The sequence below is a fragment of the Peromyscus maniculatus genome, chromosome 2 (genome assembly GCF_049852395.1).
Source record: "Peromyscus maniculatus bairdii isolate BWxNUB_F1_BW_parent chromosome 2, HU_Pman_BW_mat_3.1, whole genome shotgun sequence".
Classification (NCBI taxonomy): domain Eukaryota; kingdom Metazoa; phylum Chordata; class Mammalia; order Rodentia; family Cricetidae; genus Peromyscus; species Peromyscus maniculatus.
The window spans coordinates 161936759-161959817 of NC_134853.1; the positions used below are offsets into that span (position 1 = coordinate 161936759).

The window sequence follows — 23059 nt, forward strand, 5'->3', positions numbered from 1 at the left end:
GGCACACCTCCAAAATATGCATCTCTAACAAGCTCCTTGAGGATTGCTGGTTTGAGATCTATTTGAAAACCATTGTAGTTCAATAATTCTCTAGTCACCTGAAGTAGGAGCCACTCAAAGTTCTGTGTGTGTGTGTGTGTGTGTGTGTGTGTGTGTGTGTGTGTGAGAGAGAGAGAGAGAGAGAGAGAGAGAGAGAGAGAGAGAGAGAGAGAGAGAGCAGCTGTGTACCTGTGTGTTTGCAGTCTGTGGAGGCTGGGGATCAATGTCTGGCATCTTCTGCAGCCACTCTACACCTTATCTTTTAAGAAAGGATCTCTCTGTGAACCTTCAGCTCGTTGATTCTGCTAGGCTGGCTGCCTAGTGAGTGCTAGTAATCTACCAGTCTCTCTCTCCCTCCCCAGCACCAGGACCAAAGACACAAGCACTGCATGTGTCTTTGGAAAGATTTATTTTTATGTGTATGGGTGTTTTGCCTACATGTATGTAAGTGCCTTTGTGTGTATGCCTGGTGTCCTCAGAGGCCAAAAGAGGGTACAAGATCTCATGCCACTGGAGTTATAATGGTTGTGAGCTGCTGTGTGGGTGCTGGGAACTGAACCCAGATCTTCTGCAAGAGCATCAAGGGCTCTTAATGACTGAGCCACCTCTCCAGCTCTGGGAAGCTCTTGCTCAGTAAGCCTGCAGTGAGACTCGGGCTTCATAATTTCAAGAGTGAAGCTAAAAGTTTACACATTAAACAAACTTCTGAAGCCATCACAACACACTGAGTCAAAAGACTATTCTAGAAAGAATTGCTCCCACCAAGGTCCCTTGTGTGGCAAAGTGGACTTGGATTGCAAATGCTTCTAAGTGCCAGCTAACAGCAGAGCTGAGAGTGAATCTCAGCCATGGGTAGCTGGGATCTTCCCTGTGGCCCAAAGGAAACCAGAGCTGTGTGTGAGTCTGCTAACTTGCTAAGCCAAGTGGGGTAGCACATGCCTGTAGCCCAGCATGCAGAGGGTGGAAACAGAAGGATCAGAAGTTCAAGGTTATCCCTAGCCATATAGTGTTTTAGACTATCCTAAACTATATGAGACACTGTCTTAAAAAGGAAGAAGCAAAAAAGAACTCTAAAATAAAGCCCAACCTCCTCCTGGTTTCTCCATGGTGCAGGCCAGCAGGTGAGTCCTGCATGCAATACAGAATTTTCATTAAACAACCTTTCATTTAATGGCTATGGGAATTCAGCCGACTCATCCAGTTTTATCCTTGGATGTATGTTTGGAATGTGAGTCTTCCCTCTGCCTTAGATAAGAGGTGGCCCTGGAGTGTGAGCATAAGCCTTCCCTCAGTTTCAGCTTCTACCTCTGGACCTGGAGCCCAAGGTGCTTGGCGCTGGCCCCAGCAGTCATCAACCTGGATGAACTACATGGCACCTGGTTATCACAGCAAGCAAGCAGCAGTTCTGTGCGGCTGTTGATTCAGACTGTGCTCACATACAAATCAGCCCCTGGACAGCTCGGCGGCCGCCACAGCTTCTCCATGAAACCATCAGTGAGTGAAAGACAGTCACCATGTTACTCCTAAGGATGTCTGGAGAAAGAGCAGGACTCTTTTTGCCCTGAGAAAGCTGAAGATCACGGTCACCAGAGTAGGACTGGATGTGTGTGCGAGGATAGGACAAAGCAAGGAGAGGCTGAGGGTCCCACTCAGATGTTGCCCGTGGCTGGGGGAAGCTAGTCTTTGGACCGCTCCAAGAGCATACTCCTCAAACACAACTCATGCATTTCTCGGTAACCCTCTGAGCTCCTAGCTCCTGAAATAGCCCCTTTGACATAAAATAACATAGTTCAGAGAGATTTAAAGCAGTAACAATTAGAAGAAAAAGGTCACACAGTAAAGGGTGGTACTGTGGTCTGCACTCCAGTCTGCCCCCAAACCCACCCCTCTGTCTTTCTCTGTGCTTTGTCACCTTGAAGGGCTTGGGGTTCAAAGCCAACCCCAACTCCTGGCACTTGACTGTTTTATCAGACACCTCCTTCCCTCTGCACAGAACTGCTGCAGGTCTCTCACAGATTTTAACTTATAGACATAAGGGCATCGTAGACCCTATTAGGTAATAGGATAGATGTATACAAAACATTTGTCTCTGGTCTTCTAGGAGGCATGCATAGCAGAAGGAAGGTCTCAGGGTGGGAAATTTAGTATAGGCGAGAGATCAGTGGCACCCTACCTGGCAGCATCAGAAAACAGGAGCCTCGCTCCTTCCCAGTCATGCCCAATGGCCTATAATCCCTACCTATCACCTCTTAGAATGGAAAAGGCCTTAGAAATTATGGAGATTAAACCCTGTTTAAAGTGTACCCCTCCAGTCAGCCTCTTAGTCACAGAGATAGCTGAAGACCACTATCAGGGCTTAATGGGGGCTCTCTGTGCCTCAATCTTGGTAGCAGGTTCACAAAGCCAGCCCAGAATCCAAGGTATCGGGGCTGCCTCTGGGCTCCCTCCTGCATGCCAATCCCAGCATGGATTTTAACCCAGATCTCCTCCTCTTAAATGCTTTACAGCCACACTGCTTACAGCCCAGGCCTTGAGCATCAGCCAAGAAAGATGATATTATCCTAGATGAGGCCAAGAACCAAATATTGAGCTGCAGAATCTCTGAAACAGAACTGTTGAAAGTGACAAAGCAGGATCCAAAGGGGTTGGGGAAGCAGATCTAAAGTCCCCTCATTTATCACTCCTCCACCCTCCAGCACTAGATCCTAGCTGTTCTCCACCTGGGAAGGAAAAAGTTCTATGCTCCCTACCCCCACCCTCCCATACTCATCATCCCAGGGTCACTGTCTCCTAACTGAAAGACCCCCCACCAAAGGCCCAGACACAGTTCTAGAGGCCCAGACACAGTTCCCCCAGAAACCCAAATGAGCTGAGGGAAGAAATATCTTAAAAATAAACAGAACTGAGTCAGTTCCCCCTTCCTGGAGAGGGTGAAGTCAGGTGTTTTCAAAAGAACAAAGTCAGGATATCTGGTGGTGACCGATCAACCACGAGATGCCCCTCTCCAGAGATAACATGACCAGACCCCGGAGATGGGTTGTAAATCTCCTGACAGGGCAAAAAGATAAGCTAGAATAAGACAAAGTCCAGGCCTAGGAAAAACTGGACCAATCAAGGATGGACCTGTACTAACCCCCTCCCCTCTAAGGAATTTTGTGGGTTTTTCCTATAAAACCTAACTTCCCCAAGAAAGAGGAACTCTCTTCCCTGCCTCACTGCATCGGGTGTGGTGGTCAAGGGTTCCCTGCTAGCTTGAACTACACACATGTGCTGAATTAAACCTTGCTATTGCATTCTGGACATCTTCGGTCTCCAGTGATCTCTTTGGGGGTCCTAATCTGAGCAGAACACTAACTAAAGTTACCTCTGATGTCAATGCACTACCTTCTTGCAGACACACTGAAAGTAAACTGTAACTATCTATTTCTTATACTTGCAAGCACAGGGGACCCAAGTCCAATCCCCAGAGCCCACATTTAACAAATGAAATGGTGTACTGGCGACACAGGTGAGGCAGAGGCAGGGAGATCCCATAGGGCTTCACTGGCCAGCCCATCAGCCCACTTGGTAAACTCCAGGCAGCAAGAGACTTTGTCTCAAAAGCAAGTAGATGGTGCCTGAGGAAAAAGTTGTCATCTGGCTTCTGCATACATGTATGCATACACATGCATACCTGCACACACATTAACACATTCATAAACACACATTCATAAAGAGTCAGTTCAAATAATGCCTCAGCCAATCCCATAGTTCAAGACTAGGTACTAGAGCTATCAGGATCTAGGATCAAGAGCTTCTGCATCCATAGAGACTGCTCTGTCTACCTCTAGCATCTGGAGTCCAGGAACCAAGAGAGAGCGGCACATCCAGATCTCGGGTCTTCAGGGCCCTCTCTTGGCCCCGCCTTGTAGGCGTGACAGTTACCAAAGCCTCAATGGGGGTTGGAACTTCCAGATCAAAGCTGGAATGGCTACCCACTACAGAAAAGTTCATGACCCTTGAAGTGAACCACAGTTCTTCTAATGTGTGTGTGTGTGTGTGTGCATTTGAGAATGAGTGCACATGTGCATGTGTGTGTGTTCATATGTGTGCCTATTGTTGAGGCCAAAGGTCAATGTTCTGTCTTTCTCATTCACTCTCCACATTATTTCTTGAAACATGGTCTTAGTTTGCTTTCTATTTCCATGATAAAACACCATGACCAAAGGCAAGTTGGGAAGAAAGGGTTTATTTCCTCTTACACATCAATGTCACAGTCCATCATCAAAGAAAGTCAGGGCAGGACCTCAAGGCAGGAATCTGAAGGTAGAACTCAAGCAAAAACCATGCAGGAATGCTACTTACTGGCTTACTACCCATGGCTTGCTCAGCCTGCTTTCTTTACACCTCAGGACCATCTGCCCAGGAAAGGCACCACCCACAGTGAGCTGGGCCCTCCCATATCAACAATGAAGAAAATGCCTCACAGGTTTGCCTTTAGACCAATCTGATTTGGGGAGGGGGGGGGCATTTTCTCAGTTGAGGTTCCCACTTTCCAAATGACCCTAGCTCATATCAAATTGGCAAAAACTGACCAGCCCATAGAAATCTGGATCTCACTGATTGGGCCAGGCTGACTGGCTAGTGAGCCCCAGGGATCCTCCTGTCTGTCTCTCACTGGGGTGACAGACAGGTACCTACTATGCCCAGCTTTTAACATGGGTGCCTGGGATCCAAACTCAGGTCCTTATGCCTGCATGACAAACATTTTAGCAACTGAGCCATTTCCCCAATCCCCCATTCCAAAAGGCCAGCTGGGAGGAACAGCTCTTCTTACACTGCATGGGGCTCATTTATCAGGGACACTTCACTGAGCAAAACTCTGAAGGCCCCTGGCCGCCTTCTGGCCCCAACATGGCTCCACAATTCTATTCCCCAATGCCAGTGGCTACAAAGGAACTTTTGTTTGAATTGGGGACAACCAGGGTGGTACCACCTGACAAAGTAGATTTCTAATGACTGTTTAGCACTCAAGGGACCGAACTGTGGTAGCTGGAGCCTCCTTGGCTGGAAGCATTGAGGCCAAAGCAGTTTCAGCTGCCTCAGCCAGCTTTGCGCAGGGGAGCTCGTGGTTCCTAACCCCCCCCCCTGCCAAATGTCTCATGACCTTGCTCATCAGCCTAAGAAGAAAGAGGCTGGTCCTTCATGCTAGAGCAGGTAAGAGAGTCTTTATCTGCTACAAGAACACATGTTCATGTCATCAGCTTTCTGAATAACCCCGGTTACTGGCCTCCTGGAAGTAAACTGTTTCTCTGGCATGAAACAAAGTCCAAGAAGTCTGTAATAGGAAAGAAAATTGACCGGTTACTAAATCCTGGTTGGAGTTTTCTTTAAATTGTTGAATTTCTGCAGGTCAGCTAAACGCAAAGGCTGCTGTCTCTGCCTAGCTTATATCCTTCCCTTAGCTGACCCACATTTTGTGTGTATGTGTGTGTGTGTGTACATGTGTGTGTACATGTGTACACACATGTGGAGGCTAGAGACCCCCCAATATCATTCCTCAGACACCATCTCTCTTGTTTCCTGAGACCTGGTCTCTTCTCCCCCTACCATGAGCTCATGGATTTAGCTAAGCTGTCTAGCTAGTGAGCCCCAGTGATCCACCTGTCTCCATCTCCCCAGTGTGTATCCCTGTATCCGTCCAGCTCCTCATGTCCCCAGCCTGACCCTGATTACTAACATGTACCTGGCCTTGCTTTCTCCAGACTCCCATGACTCATATAGGGCATTAGCTCTAATTTGGGAAGAGCACATCTCATTCTTCTCATGAGTCTTATAGCTTCACTTGGTCTGGCCACAAGAGTCATCATCCAAGTTCAGGGGGGCATGGGGAGTCCATGTTGGAGAAGCTGTTCCCAAGCCATCAGGAATTATTATCTTTATTGTGTCTTTCTGGGTAAGGGCAACGGAATGATGACAGCCTTTTTCATTCTAAGGCAATCCATACACACAGATACACACTTCTCAGAAGACCTTACATTGAGCCCTGCTATTCCACTGGTCATCATTGAGCTGAGAGCACCAGAGAGTGGTCTTCTCTGTCATTCCTGGCCCGTTTAATGCCTCGGGGAATTTAGGTCCTAGAATCTACTCTACCCAGCTACTGTTTATCTCTTAGGGGCTGTTCATCTTCACAGGGGGAGACATTAGCCTATCAATCAATCACCAGGACTAGTGTATGAAACACAAAGTGTGCTTCCAGCTGTCAAGAAACTTTGGACATGTGCTGAGTGATAAGGGACTTTAGAAATACCTTTGGCTATTAAAAAATCATAATTAAGGTTTAGCCACTAGCAGAAGGTCAAGAGAGACAGGATGAATATCACACATATAAGCTATGTCTTCCTCTTACCTTCTGCTGAGTTCACACATCATTACTCCAAGGACACTGGGTATTTTGCTTTGCAATGACTGGTCAATCTCTGTTCCCCCAAAGAACCACAATACACATGACACAGCCTCTGACTCAGTTTACCTGACTCCCCCTAGGAAGGAAGCTTTGGACCATGACATAATGTCCCCAATCCACTCAGCTCTCAGCAAGAGTCAGCTCCAAGCTTGGTCCTACTCTGATCTTGACACTGTTCACTGACACACAGTAAGTGCTTGAAAAACTCCCAGGTGGATGTCTTGTGCAGTGTCTGGAACAAAAGGGACAGACAGGTTCAAGGTCTGTCAGGAGCAGTCACATGGAGTTGCCATTGGTGAAATGGGGGGGGGGGAGGCTGAGCCAGATCAGCCACACTCAAGAGCCAAGAGACACAAATGGGAGTGAACACAGGCAAACAGAAAAGCGAGATGAAGCAGCCAGAGGAGCTTGGGCCAGTCCTGTGGTACCACACAGCAGATCTTACTAACTTAAACAAAGCCTAGCTTTTCTGTCCCATAGGGATGGAGAAGAGACACTTCCTGATACCAGACAGTACCTGCATGTCAGCATCCTCAGCCTCTGGCCCTCAGGAAGCAGTCATGTTCAAGAGGTCAACATTTTCCCTCCAGCCTGGAGATCCTTTGGAATATCTCATTTTCAGAGAGCAAATATGATGGAACGATGTGGAGAAGAAATAAGCCCACATGATATTTAGAAATACAGTGGGCATCCTTGTACACATAACAATGAGTTCTCATAGTAAAATCTCCTGAGGCTAAATTGTGCCCCAGATCCAGTTCCTTAACATTTATTTACCTGTTACCTTACCTGGTAAAGGGTCTCTATTGGTGGGACTAGGTTAAGGGTCTAGTTATAGGAAGATTTTCATTGATCTTCAGGCACTACATGCCATCAACCTTCATAAGACAGAGACAGAGAGACTGTGTACATAACAAGAGAAGGAGCCATGTAACCATAGATGCAGAGATGGGAGTGCTGTGGACACACGATAAGGAGTGCAAGCAGTCTCTAGAAACCAGAAGAGACAAGGAGCAGATTCTCCTCAAGGAGGAAGGGGGGCATGCGGATACCTCCATTTCAGACTTCCAGCTTTGCATTCTAAAATGCAAGAGAGTAAAAGTCTATTGCTTGAGCCAGCAGGGATGTAAAAGTTGGTTACAGTGGCCGAGGAAATGAATAAATCACAGAATAAAGTCATGAAATATGGACTTGAAAGTCAGAGTCACAGCTTAGGTGAACAGGCTGATACTCCATTCAGAGGCCTTGCTGGCCTTGTTAAATGATGTTTGAGGCTTACTTTGCTGGGGTAAAGAAGTCAAAACCACAACTACACACACACACACACACACACACACACACACACATGCGCACGCATGCATGCATGCGCACGCATGCATGCACATGCACACTCACATGGATACACAGCTTCACATTCAAAAACATAGAAGACTTGGCGTACAAGCAAAAACTATAAGGAAACTTGGGAGCTGGAGAGACGGCTCTTACAGAGGATGTGAGTTCAATTACCAGCACCCACATCAAGCACTCACAACTGCCTGTTAACACCAGCTCCAGGAGATCTGATGCCCTCTTTTGGCCTCCCCAGGGAACTGTACTCACACACATGTGTACATGGGCACACATGTGCACACACACACACACACACACACACACACACGCATGCATGCATGCACATATACATACACACACAATTAAAAAATAAAAGCAAATCTATTTTTAAATATGAGGAAACTTGTCTGTCTGGAGTACTACATTGAGACAGGGGAAGTACTAGAAGCAGAATGTTCTTAAATTAGTCATTACCTTGTTTTTCCTCCAAAGTGTTAGGTTCAAATTTACAGTACTGGGAATTTGAGGAAATCCTCAGCCCAGAAATTAGCATTCATTATGATAATGGTATCTCAAGGTAAAGTATATCAAATAATATCAAAACACTATCAAATAGTATATCAAAGTAAAGCCCCAAAACACAAATGCAAAATTTAAACATACAAAACACACAAAGGACCATCCTGAGCATGAGTCAAAGGCAACAAGAATTGTCCCCAAGAGCTCCAGACATGGAGCATGAAATTCCTTCACCAGATAGATGATTCAAATCAATGGTTCTCAACCTGTGGGCCTCAATCCCTTTAGGGGTCATCTAAGACCATTAGAAAATACAGATATTTACATTACAATTCATAACAGTAGCAAAATTACAGTTATGAAGTAGCAACAAAAATAATTTTATGGCTGGGGGTCACCACAACATGAGGAACTGTATTAAAGGGCTGCAGCATTAGGAAGGTTGAGAACCTCTGGATTAAATGGCCAAACAAATTAAAGATAAAATCGAGAACAAGAGAGACAAGAGATTACCATAAAATACAAAAGAATATCTGGGAGATTTGAAAGCTACTCACACATAACCTCTTGAGGTTGAGAGAAAGACATTTAAATAAAAATCTGATTGTCTGAAGTTGGCTGAAGATTATACACAGGCAGACAGAAAATTAATGAACCAGAAGATTGCTTTTAAGTTGTTTTATAGAGGCAGGGATGGGAAATACGATAGAGTTCAGACTGAAAACTGCTGTGCAGAGGAGAAATGTATAAAAAGAATGGAAAGAATGGAGGGGAATCCCTGTCCAAAGAAATAAACCGCTGAAGCTGGGGTGGCACACACCATAACCCAGCCCTTGGGAGGCTGAGACAGGAGGATCCTGAGTTCAAATCAGACTCAGCTGCATAGTGAGACCTTATTGAAAGAGAAGGAGAACGGAGGGGAAGGAAGAGAAGGAGTGGGGAAAGAAGAGAGGGGTGGGAAAGGGATGGAAAGAAAGAAAAGAGAAGGGAAGGAAGAAAGGGGAGAGGATGGGAGGAAGGGAAAGAAAGAGGAAGGGAGGAAGGGAGGAGAAAGGGGAAGGCTGTACATTCTTCAGATCTGAGGCACATATCCTCAGAGCTCAGCATCGTATGCCCTAAATAGAATCAATAAAATTAGATCCACTCTGAGACATGTTATAGTAAAACTACAGAGCCTGTGGGACAAATAGTTTAAAGGAATGCGCTTGGAAACGGCAGGTTACCTATAGAGAAATGACTCCAAGGTCACCATGGCCAGCAGTGACAACAGAAAGCAGGAGATGGAAGCATGTCATGCCTATGTCGAGAGAAAATAACTCAACTTAGAAGTCAGAGTCCAGTTATTCTTGTTCAATGACTGTGACCAAATTTAAACCAGAACAGTTGACAGTCCAGCTGTGTGTCTATCCCAAGGCCACTCCAGGCCTCCATCAGGCCTGGCTCCAACCGCCTGTGATGGTCTCAGCACTGGCTGGCCTGACCTCTAAACCCAATTCTTCAATGTTGAGTGTTCTCCCACAGACAGAAAGGGTGTCTCCTAGTGGAGACAGGGAGAGGGTTCTGGTCCTGATCATCCTAATATTCTCCTTCACTTCTCACTGTTCTGGTCTTTCATCAGTACCTTTCCTCCATGCTCATAAGGATGTGCCCCAACCTCTAGAATCCCAGGACACCTGCCAGCCCTGACTCCTTGCCTGCCTTCATCCACTCCTCGGACTGGTCACATTCCCCATGCTTCTACCAAGGCAAATGCTTCACAAAATGCATGGATCTAGCTGAAGACCTACTTCTGTCTCCTTGGTAGGTTTCTGGCTCTACCGCAGACATCAAAGGGATACCCCATATATTTCATCTGACCCAAACCCAGGAACTCTCCCTGCTGTCTGGAGTCCTGTGGTCTCCAAGGCTTCTAACAGGGCTAAGGTTACTCAGACTCCCAGGGACCCAGTATAGACATTCCTTCTGAGATTCACTTCTCACCCTGCATTCAAGATCAGGATTTCTGACTTTTTCTGGCCCTGAGGAGCACTTCCTCCCACAAAGCCACCTGAAATTCTTTAATCCTCTCCTAAGACATGGCTGTCTGCTCTGTACCATGTCACTTCTGTTGTCCCTTAGACCACCAGAGGTTGGTAGCCACAGCCTTCCCCCTGTTTCTCTTTACTCTTGTCCCCAAGCCAGTCCTCTCTCCAAGCATCATGTGTGTCCTTACTGTGGGCTGCTGATAATGACTTCAGAAGACCAAAGGCAAGAACTCAAGGTTCCGGGAATCCCAGACTGCATATGGGTCCCTTCTTGGTGGCTCAGCAGCCATCTTGGCTTTGGCTTTATTCTCATATGGGAGCCCATTGGAGTGATCTTCACTTTGGTGACTCAGACCCAGGCTCCCTTCTGAGCACATTGCATTGCTCCACATGGGTTAAAAGGAAGGCTGTGCACAGGCCTTGGGGAAGACAGTGATACAAAAGTGGGGGAAATGTGTCCCTTTCCAGTCAGAGCCAAGACACTGTGTCTGCATTGTCTGGCTCCTGCCTTACATGCTCAGGAGACTGGATGGGAGTTGAATGGATTCAGAGGAAAGACATAGTCACAGACTGCATTAAAACCTGGGGTGGGCAACTCACCATGTCTGAATGTCTGTGCGGTGAGAGGTGGGGAAGAGAGGGGGTGGAAGGAGCCCCAGGGCCCCCTTGGGACAGTGTTTTCACAGTGGTTACAGCATCACTTTGGCAATCTCCCCTACCTTAAACACTGACATCTTCAAGCCTCTACTAACCCTTACTGCTTGGTGGGTTGCCCCTGGCCACAGGGAAAGCCTCCTCACTTCCTTTTTGCCCATGAAGTCCCAGTGGGGGCTGGGCTTCACTCCAAAACCAGCCACATCTCTAGGCACATGGTGGGAGGATGCGTTTTCCCTCTAGTCTGGGAAACCTGCAGCCACTTTTATTTCCTTTGGGAAGAGTTTTGGGGAGTTTGTCTGGCTGAGAGCTTTGCCCATACTAAAGGGGTTGTCTAGGTGAGGTTTGGAAACCCAGGAGAAGCAAAGCAAACCTAATTTAGGAGATACATCACACAATTGACCACACAAGGCATTAAAACTGCCCCTGTGAAAGTGATCAGCTAACTCTGTCCAAAAAAGAGATCAATGGGGAAGCCACCCTTTCTGGAAAAGAAAGGCACCTTCGGGACCCTACTCCCGGGGGATGTCCAGTGTTAAGGAGGTTGACCCCAAGAAGGAAACTAGTTGTCACTTACCATTTTTTCAAAGATAAAGCCAAGGGCGGTGTTGGATGCCTGACTCTCCCCACCATGTGCATTTTTCTTATTTTTCTGCAATACCCATCACTATTTGGCCAAACCTAGACCTTTGCCCTTGCCCTGGAGTGTTGCCATTAAGAAAAAAAAAAAAAAAAGAGTAGGCTCAGCATGGTGGCACATGCCTGTAATCCAGACACATGGGAAGTAGAAAGAGGAAGATCAAGAGTTCAAGGCCAGCATCAGCCACACAGAGCTTGAAGTCAGGCTGGGGTATATAAGATCTTGTCTCAAAACAAAACAAAACAAACAAACAAAAGAGGAGTGGGGAGATAACACGGTAATACAGTGTTTGACACACAAGCACAAGGAACTGAGTTGAATCTCCATAACCAGTATAAAAATCCCACACACAGTGCTGTGTAATTTTAATCTTAGTGTTGGGAGGCACAGATAGGTGGACCCCTGGGGTTCACTGACAGTCTGGCCTACTGTACGATCTGTGATTACAGATTATCTATGATCTACAGACAATCTATGATCTACAGATCAACAAGAGTCTCTGTCTCAAAAATCAAGGCAGATGGGACCTGAAGAACAAGGTACACATGTACATACACCTGTGTGCACGCACACACACACACACACACCTTCCACAAGAACATGAATGCACACATGAGAGCAGAGATCAGCTCTGTGGCTACATGGGGACCTGTGTGTTAAAGGCCTGGCTAAGAACTTTCCATTCACAGTAGCACCCAGCTGTCCATTCAGCACTAGCAAAATCTCAAGTCAAAAACTGGGATGTTTTGGAGCCTCAAGATGATGGGTTTGGTTTGATCCTCTCCCATCCCTGCCATGTCTTTTTCAGGTGCCTGTGATAAAGAAGAGAACACTGGGGGCTCAGTCAAGTCTATTTGTCACTATCTTTTTGTGGGGGATGCAGGAGTTCAAGGTGGGGTTTCTTTGGCTGTCCTGGAACTCACTCAGTAGACCAGGCTGGCCTCGAACTCACAGAGATCGGCCTGCCTCTGACTCCCGAGTGCTGGGATTAAAGGTGTGCGCCATTACCACGCCTGGCAATTTGTCACTATCTTACACCCTCCAGCCACAGCAGCACAGGGACGCTGAGAAGCTGGAGGACACAGATGCTCCCAAGGACAACAGTGAGCCAGCCAGGAGTTCATCCCACACACACAGCGTGGAACAAGAGCAAAAGACAAACCAGTGCTGACGTTAGAAACAGCCTCACCCCCATGGAATCCACTCATTGGAGCCAAAGGCTTCCTAGAGATCTCAGAGGGACAGGACTTAGAGTCCAACCATCTAGAATTCTAAGTCTCTCCTTTGGTGACAGACACACCCAGAGTGAGGGAAGTCATGGCTGCTAGATTGGCTGGAATTTTGGCTACAGGCCTAATGACCCTCCCCAGTCGCACCCTCTGTGAGGAAATGTTACTAGTCCTAATCTGGCCAGAGTTGGAAGTAAATCACCTCTTCTCTGATTTCCAAATGGCTGTGTCCCTATCACGACCAGAGGACAGCATTCCACAACAGTGCCATCAGCTCACCATGGTAAATCTTGGTCTGGAATGTCAATCACAGGGTTTCCCACCAGAAAAAAATAGCCAGTCAGGAAGCTGGACCATGACATCCCAATTTGGGGTTGTCCTGACTAGACTTTTGTCAGCTTGACACATGCTAAAGTCATTTAAGAAGAGGAACTCTCAATTGAGAAAATGCCTCCACCAGATTGGCCTGAAGACAAGTCTGTCCAGCATTTTCTTGATCGTTGATTGTTGTGAGGCAGCCCAGTTGACTACGGGCAGTGTCACCCCCTAGGTAGGTGGTCCCGGATGTTATAAGAAAGCTAACTGGACAACGCAGGAGGAACAAGCCAGTGAGCAGCATTCTTCCATGGCTTCTACTTCAGTTCCTGCCTCCAGGTTCCTGTTTTGAGTCCCTTAATGATGAACTGTGCTGTATGAACTAAATAAGGCCTCTCTGCCCTAAGTTGCTTTTGGTCATGGTGTTTTATCCCAGTGTTAGAAACCCTAACTAAGACAGGGGTCTACAAGGAAACCTTAATCCATGCTGTCATTTCCACAGAGGGAGGGATAGGAGAGGTGTTCTCTGTTTGGGGCATCTCCATCCATTGGCTTTTGCAAAAGTACTCAGCATGTTCCACTCATAGCAGAGACCCTAAATATTGCTTCCCTAATGCCTCAACTGAAAAGCTGGAGACTGACTCCTGATGCATGTGACTTCTTACTCAAAAGGATCTCTGTATTGTTCTAAAGACAGGGGAAAGGTGTGCAGGGTCAGCCTTCAGAAAAAATAAAAAATAAAAAACATGATAACACAGTCTAACGATGACCAGACCCTGGCCAGATACCAGCCAGATGGGCAGTCACGGCCTGTACATTGTAGTGTCTATGTGGTGTGGGGTAGGGATTAGGGATGAGAAGTCTTTATCTGACTGTGCTCATAAGGAACCTTGTGGTAGCTTCTGAGCTGCAACAGGAACCCTGCAGAGCAGCAGCAGTAGCTCAAGCGTCACCTCCCTGTCCTCTCCTCTTGTCTCCCTTCCCCCTTGGGCCAGTCCTGGGTTCCTGCAACATCAGCAGAACACAGTAGACAGGGTGACTTCGGTCTAACTGGTCAAGCTCTATAAACCCATGGAAATGCTTTCTGCCCCAAATACACACTGCAAATTAACTCAGGTAACATGGAGATAGCTTCCCAAGTCAGCTTCTGGGACAGGAAACCAAGCCTCCCTGCAATCTGTGGCCACCACACAATGAATGCTAGACCAAAGGTGAATCAAGAGTCTCCCACTGCACATCAAGGTGGAGATATGCCTGTCACACATTTCACGGGCTCTGAAGAGGACAAAAGGTTACTGGGCTGGGGAGATGGCTCAGACAGCAAAGTGCTTGCCTTATAAGCACAGGACTGATTTTGATCCCCAGAACTTCCATTTTAAAAGCCAGGTGTCATGGCATGTGCATATAACCCCAGCACTAGGTAGGCAATTATAGTCATATTCATGGTGCTCACTCGTCAGCCAGCATAGCCTACCTGGTGGCTTCTAGGCCAGTGAGAGACCCTGTCTCAAAAATAAGACGATTGGTCCCTGAGAAATGACAGTTGAGGTTGGCTTCTGGACCTCTGGCCTCTGCATGCATGTGTATACACGTACACACACACACACACACACACAGAGAGAGAGAGAGAGAGAGAGAGAGAGAGAGAGAGAGAGAGAGAGAGAGAGAGAGAGAGAGAAAGGTCAAGAGCCCTCAGTGAAAACACCCAGACACTGAGTCAGAAGCATGTGTTGTCACATACTCTGCAGACCAGACAAGAGGCAAATTGCTCAGCCACACTAAAGAACACACTTGCTGGAGCCTCTGCTGTCTGTCCCATCAGACTTCCCCAGCATCCTTGGTACAATGTTAAAGCAGAGTGATGACAGCCAACAGCCAATGGGAATGAGGCCTTCTGCTTCCACCTGCAGGAGGAGAAACAGGAAGAATGGAGCTTTCGTCTACCATGTTTGTCTAGACAAGCCAACCTCTCACCTGCTGTTTGAGGCTGTGACAGAGGAAACAGGAAAAGAAAACCACTGTGTTAGGAGTTAGACATAACTGTAAAAAAAAAAATTAACAAACAAACAAAAAACCTAGTACCTTTGTGGGCTAGGTATCAGGAGTGAAATGAAGGATTCTGGTGAGGGTCAAAGGTACACAACAGCATCAAAGCCACCGAAGGTCTTCTCTACATCTTTGACCAGACCTGACAGAGATTCAAAACTCTCTGCAGAAATTGTGGTTTATTGCTTTTTGTTTGTATGGTGCTAGGGATAGAATTTTGGCCCTTTCATGTGCTAGGCAAGCCTTCCACTATGAACTACCCTTGATGAACTATGAACTCCACTATGATCCTAGCCTTTGATGTGGCCATTTTGAGTATATGGTCCAGAATGATGTTAACAGAAGTTTAATCCAAACTCACCCAACATCCAGACCATAACTATTGACTAGGAAACAGGCTGTGAAGATGGTGATCTAGCTCAGTTGCTCTGGGCCTGGGCACAAGTCTATTTTCATTATGGCCTCCACATCCATATGAATGCTTCCTAAACCAACAGTGTGGCATTGTGCAGGTGGCAGAGGATGTGAGGGAGTAAAGGTACCATGCAGCATCAAAGGCTTCAGCAATGAAGCATCAGTCAGAATCAAGCTCCCAGACTTTAGTCAGGTCCATGCCACTCTGCCACATCTCTTGCTCTAGGTCCAGAATCCGGGATAGTTTTTATGTCAACTTGACACAAGCTAGAGTCATCTGAGAAGAGGGAACCTCAGTTGAGAGAATGCCTCCATAACAGTGGACTGTGGGTAAGCCTATAGGGCATTTCCTTAGTGATTAATAAAGGAGAACCCAGCCCATTGTGGGTGGGACCACCCCTGGCCTGGTGGTCCTCAGTTCTATAAGAAAGTAGGCTAAACAAGTCATCAGAAGTAAGCTAGTAAGCAGCACCCTTCCACAGCTTCTGTATCAGCTCCTTCCTCCAGGTTCCCACCCAGTTTGAGTTTGTGCCTTGGCTTCCCTCAATGGACTGTGATTAAGAATATGTAAGCCAAATAAATCCTTTTCTCCCCAGGTTGCTTTTGGTCACAGTGTTTCATCACAGCAATAGTAACCCTAACTAAGTCAGCAAGAGTCAGCAAAGTGCTTTTCTATGAAGAGCCAGACAGTATTTTCAACACTACATGGCCTTGGCCACAACTCTTCAACTTTACCACTGTAGCACAGAAGCACTGTGGACAAAATGTATTTGAATGGGTATGCTGTGTGTGTCAATGAAACTTTATTTACAAAAGGAAGTAGTGGGCCTGGTTTGGCCCCAGGAGTGCTGTTTGCCAGTGTCTGCTCTGGGGTTTTGGAGTTTATAAAGTTTATACAGCCAGCAACAACTAAACTGGGACTAAATGAAAAAGAAGTCTATATCTTTCTACATGCTAGCCAACCTTCACATAACTACTGCTGGGTCAGGGTTATATGGGTCTCACTTATGCCCAGTTTTACTTTTGCTGCCAGAAATCTATCCCTATCTCCAAAATCCTTGATGTACACACACACACACACACACACACACACACACACACACACACACACACTCCATATCCTATTTTTGCATCCTTACTGCTTCATGCCCAGATCCATCTTCGCTAAGCCTGACATGAGATACTGATGGATGTAAACAATGAACCAGTGTCACCATCAGGGACATGTCTTTTTGAGGTTAAAGTCACAGACTTTAAGCATGGCTCCAAAGATTTCCTCCCCAAATGGTGTAGGTGTGAGCCAGAAGGCCATCCTTGAGTGTTTCTTTTGCTTGTGAAAATTGGTTAGGTTTTTTTTTCTTTAATTATGGAAAATAGTTTTCATAAAATAGAAGAAGGGTGGCCAGGGAAATGGCATAGTTGAGAAATCATAGTGTCTCGTTTCCTCAATATGATTTATGTTTACCTCCAGCCAAACCAGCACTCCCGAGCGAGGGCAATACCTCACCCTGTAGATACTGCAGATCTTGGTACCATGGATAGCACACAGGGAATGCCTTAAAAATACCTGGGGCTGACAGCTGCTGTTCCCTGGGGAACAGCCATGACTAACCCAGCTGCCAAGCTACGAGTCTGAAAGTCACTGGAACATACATTGAAGATCTCTTTTATCTCACTAACCGACTACAAATGGCTGGCTAGAGACAAGTTAGGGTTTCTCTTTATCCCTTCCACCTCCTAATTTAGTGAGCTTCTTTGACTACAGGCTAATGATTCCTCCTTGTGTTCTTTCAGGGAGAGAGTCCTCCCTAGAGAGAACTAGCCGTTGTTGTTATTCTATCTTGCAGTACTCTCTTGATATAAAGGAGGTGGGGAGTTTGGGTGGTTTTTATTTCTTTCTTTTCTTTTTTTTTTTTTGGTTTCACAAAGGAGACTGAGGATTTCATGGCCTGATTTAGGTCAGGGTGCTGGAGGAGGAGGGAGGAGAACGCCACAGGGGACCCAGGCGCTTTAGAAATCCAATCTGCCTTCCCCCAGCAACCTCGGAGAAGCAGGACAACTCGGCCCTCCTGGGTGGCAGTCACCTCTACAGACGGATGGAGAAGTGGGAGTTTCTCAGTGTCTGGATAAACCAGAATTCAGCTACAGGGCAGACAGGGCTGTTTGGTGCTGCTGTTTTCTCCTACAGAGCCCACTGTGCCCCTCTCTGCAAAGCCAGATGTCCACACAAACCTACACAAAGGGGTCCACCATGTATTAACTTATTTCACCTTCGCAGTGGCCCCATGTAAAGGTACCTGGCATCCCCCACCCTACAGATGAGGAGGTTGAGGCACAGAAAAGCTAGGGATCTTGTCTGAGGACAAGCAACTTACAACTTATAAAAGCAAAGCTGGGACTCAAGCCTAGGCAGTCTAGCTCTGAGCCCTCCCAGTCCACGAGTTGCCTCTCTGTGCATCCTGTCTTAGAAATGAGCAGGACTTTAACATCTCTCCCAAGCAGTGCTCCTGGGAGCACAGAGCCCTAGGTCTGGGCGGACCAGGAAGGCCTAAGTCCAGTTGTTAGGTTTTATACCTAGAATGATATATCACAGGGATGGAGGAAGGGTCTGCCATCACAAGTCATGGGACTACCCATGAAAGTATCCATGTGACTCAGCCCCAGACTCCTAAAACAGCGGTCTTCCCATTATCTTCCTGAGACTCAAGGCAAAACACACAATTAATTATACTTCAAACTCAGTCCTTTTCTCAGGAATGAACTCAAAAAATCAACAAATAAGAAGCAGAGAAACAAGCATACAAGTTCTGATGTAATACCTTAAGTATCACTTGTGGGCTCCCTCCTGGTGACCATTCACATGGAGCCATATACCCATACCTGACTTTAATCTGTGATCACATGCACATCTTAGCAAGACAGCTGGCATGGGTTATAACTTCCATGATGCCAACTTTTCCTTTCTTAAAACACCAGACAGAACTATGGTCAAAGGTTGCCGGAGAGATCTCCTAGCAGAGGCAAAGACCAGAGAAGATTTTATGTGGGCATCTAAGCTACTCCAACAGTGCCTCAAGGCATGGCTGCTGCAGCATTCAGGAACAGAGAGGCAAGGGACAGAAAGACAACTAGTCCAGGACTAACAACTGTCCCCCAAAGGTGGGCACACTCAGCACTCTACCTTACCCCACCCCCATCCCCCACGCACACATATTTCCTCCAACAGCTGGCCAGAGAAAACAGACATACAAAGACAAACAGGGACCCTCACTCATCATACCCCAGTGGTAGCTTCAAGTCTCATAGTCAGACCTAAAAAGTTTATCATTTAAAGTGACAGATGTCAGCTGTCACATCTCCAGTTAGTCCCGCTCAGAATAACATGGAGAAAGAGATCAGACAGACCCGTGCACACACACACTGATGGACAGACCTCCACTCCCAGAAGACTGCTTCCCACTCTCTGGCCACCTCCTACCTGCTTCCATCAGCTGACACTGTTGGCCAAAGACACGGGAGAAGGTAACCCGGCCTGTGGGGGAACTGGATGCTGTCAGCACCGACTCCATGATGGTCGTAGGTCCTTGCTGTTGCTCTTGTGGCTGTGATGGGATACTTAGTGTCCCACCAGCAGACTTTATCACTATTCCAAGAACAGTAGCAGATTTGGGGCCACTTGTCCCCTTCAAAAAAAAAAGTCCCCGCCTCCAAAGTTTACCAGACCTGCTCTGTTCCTTGTCGTTTTTCCCTCAAACCCTGATCAAGTGAGAAATGACACCCTGAAGGTTCTGCAAACCAAGGGAGCTACAAGCCTTAGCTGTAGAGCCCAATCTAAAATGCCCCAACAGGACGAGCCTCTCCTGTGACTAGGGAAGAGACAATTGCTGCTCAGCTCTGGACCACACTGGCTAGAGAGGGCTCCAGCCCTGCCGTGTCCCAGCACCAGCTACAGGCAAAGCGCTGCCCAGGCTCCCTGGGGAGCTGGCCTCACAGGCGACAGTCCTGGGCTCCTGGGTCCTGACTGGATCTCCGCGGCTCCAGGGGTCTTCTGGGTCCCAGGGATCGCTGCAGCCTGGGGAGACAGCAAAAGACGTGCGCAGCAGCTTGAGCAGGGGCTCTGCAGCTGGGGGGGCCACTGTCGTCGCTGGCTCATCCTTCACTCCTCCAGATGCCTTTGCCTTCCAGTTCTCCGCAGCCTGGCCTGGCAGTGGGAATCCGCTGAACGACACATGCTGACAGAGCTCCTGCTGCGACCCACTGCAGCGGGTGTCCCTAGTCTGCTCTGCTACCCCCTTTCCGTGATGCAGAAGGGGCTGTTACTTGGCGAGCTCCTGGATGTGGAGGGAAGTGCTAACTCAGCCCAGCGGGCTCCAGGGCTGGAGTAACCTCTTCATGTCCACAGCCAAGGAAGCGCCAGACCTGGGACACCAGACTGCTGGCAATAGAATTCATAGATCCAGGACAGAAAAACTGAGAAATGTCATCCATTCCCAGTACCCTGGAGGGAAAGAGCGGAAGGAGGGCTGCATCTCAGTCACCCTAAGTCACCTGGGCTAGGAGCAGAATGTTCAGTCCCACTGCTCCAACCAGAAGCACAGTTTGTCTGGAAAAGGGGCGGGGCGGGGGGCGGATACCTTCCACAGGATCACAACCCCCTCCTGGATGGTCACTGGGTCTTGAAGTCCGCCCCCCCCCACCCACGGCTGAGGCCCGAACCCACGGCCGCTCTACCACTGAGCTAAATCCCAACCCCCAAAAAATGCTTTTAAAGACACTGCTCCACCTCACTCTAGCTCAGTCCTGGTGGTGCTTGCTCTGGGGATTCAGCTCCAACACTGCTGGGATTGGCTCTGGCAATCACCTGGTTCTAGGCAGAGCCCGGGAGCACCTGGAGCCAGAGAGAAGGCTCCCTTCCAATCAGCCCCCTGCAGACATCTAAGCACTACTGTTTGTATAGCCTCTTCAGGAGGAAAGCTGAAGCTCCTTTAGAGACACACAGGCTCCCTGACAGGAAGGAGCCTTTTCCATGCCAGTCCTTGGTCAGCAAAGGTGACACAGGAAGGTGTTCAGGGTTACCTAGGAGCCAGAGGAAGCCATGAAATAGCCCCAGAACTCAGATGAAGTCTGATTTCATGTTGGTGTCTGTTTTGTTGTTTGTTGGTTTGGGTTTTGAGACAGGGTCTCTGCCTCCTGAACACTAGGGTTAAAGGTGTGCACCAGCACTCACAGCTTGTCTTCAGGTGTCTTAAATGATGGAGCACCTTTTTTCCTGTCATAGACAAAGCTCTCTTTCACATCATGAAACCATAGGACACCTCTTTTCCTGTCATAGACAAAGCTGTCATTCACATCATGAAACCACAGGACAACAGAGACCACTCTCTGTGACAGGGAGGGAGAGGGTTCAAGATGAGCACAGACTGGGGTCAGAGGAAGTCTTGACTTTTGGTAAGAGGGGAAATGGGCCACTTTCCAGAGACCAGGGTAACCATGGTGCTACCTAGTACTCAAATTCATCAGGCTGTACACTGTCCTGTTGGATAAATAGAAGCACTGTGAACAATTAAACCAGGGTAAGCGGCGTAGGCCAGTGTGCCTGGGTCTGCACAAGAACTTCCCTAGCTGCATACCTGGGCATAGGATTACACTACCCAAAGATATATACAAATTCTATTTCATTAAATGCTTCCAAGTACTGCAGAGTGTCTGGGCTAGTTTATATTGGACTAATCCTGTACATGGTACTAGTGTAACTAGTACTGATTACTACATGTGAAATTAATATTACCACACTTCCGTGTCTTTGACAGTAATTGCTCTTGGCAAATAAAAAAAAAAAAAAGAGGAAGCTGGGAAATGCAACAAGTGTCTTCCATTTGAGTTCATTGTTTTGCTCTGCCCTTTCTTAATTACTAAAAAGACCGAGTACTTCCTGGAAAGTGTATTATATTTCCCTCTCAGGAAAGTTCCTGTTCAAGCTCTCACCCATTCTTCTGGTCCTGTTCTGTCTCCTGGCTTTCTTACTGATTTACTCTTTGTGACTGCTACACATTAAACACTTGTTTACCCCTGGCCCTTGCCAGTGTCTCCTCACTGTAGCTCATCAACCTGCAGGCTTTGCCCCGGCGTCCTTCTCTAACTAGAAACAAGCGTGGTCCTCCCATTTCCACCTTTCTAGTGCAGGGATTACCAAGCCATGCCACCACACCGAGCTTTTTATATGGGCTCTGGGGAATCAAAGGTAGGTCCTGTGTTTGCACAACAAGCCCTTTACCAACTGAGCTGTTTCCTAGCTCAGTAATCATCATCTTAAGAAGTCTAGGTTGGGTGGTGCTGGCGCATGCCTTTAATCTCAGCATTCGGGAGGCAGAGCCAGGTGGATCTCTGTGAGTTCGAGGCCAACCTGGTCTACAGAGTGAGATCCAGGACAGGCACCAAAACTATATAGAGAAACCCTGTCTCAAGAAACAAACAAACAAACAAAAAAGTCTGGGTTTCCTGATAAGTCAGATTTCTAGCACTGAACCTTCTTGCCTCATGCTCAGTCAACTGGTAAAGCAGAGACCCCCTTCCTATGGGTCCAGCCTATAACACAGCTTACACATCACAGACAAGAATGTGTTAAGGGTTAGAAACAGCTTTAGAAAGGAAAGCAGAGAGAAACCCATGACTGGAGATGTCATTGGCCAATGGAAAGAGCTCTTCTTCCATCCTTGCTGGGTCATTGATCAAATATCTAATTGATACCCAACTCTAGGCACAAGTAGATGGAAGACAGGAAGAAGAGAAAAGGGGGAAGATACTGGGAAAGGCAACATATTTTCTGTCTGTCTATCTCTGATAAACATACAGAGCTATTGGCCATCCATGTGGACAAACAACCACACAGTACATCACAGGCTTGGGAGGTCTTCTTGTTGCAGCACAGGCAAGGGCCAGCACCTTTAATAGCACTCCAAGGGACAGGGCATCAGAGCTGGCTAAGAATCAAGGAAGAGCTGCCCCTGTAGAAGGAAGACTGCAACAGTGGAGAGGATTTGGGCACAATCGAGCTCTTTGTGAACAGTTTAAAATGCCATGTTATGCTGAAAGGGTTTTAAGGTCCACTTAGGGCTTCAGGGAAATGCACAGACCCACGTTTCTAAGCATTCCCTGGGTCCTTTTTCAGTCCAATAAGATTCTAAATTGACTTTCCCTAAAGGGCTCTCTTGACCTTGCTTAGATTCAGCAACCCTTAAGAGCTAAGGACTGATTTCATAGGTCAGGTCAGGCTCAAGGTATCATCTGCTTTCACCCACAACTTCCAGCAAGTTCAGAGAAGCAACTACAGCCATGTACCATGGACAGAGGTAAGGCAAAGTGCCATCTATTGTAATGTGAGCCTGGGATGAGAACAAGG

At 47.3% G+C, this 23059-nt stretch overlaps 1 protein-coding gene across 1 annotated transcript in view; it reads right to left on the reverse strand.

Annotated features, from left to right (window-relative positions):
• Kazn (kazrin, periplakin interacting protein) overlaps positions 1 to 20032 on the reverse strand; it is a 1014985-nt gene extending 994953 nt beyond the window's left edge. Inside the window, exon 1 of the mRNA XM_076565617.1 lies at positions 19139 to 20032. Within this exon, the coding sequence (XP_076421732.1) occupies positions 19139 to 19229 (91 nt within the window). The 5' untranslated portion in view covers positions 19230 to 20032. The remainder of the gene's footprint in view (positions 1 to 19138) is intronic.
• Positions 20033 to 23059: the final 3027 nt, after the last annotated feature.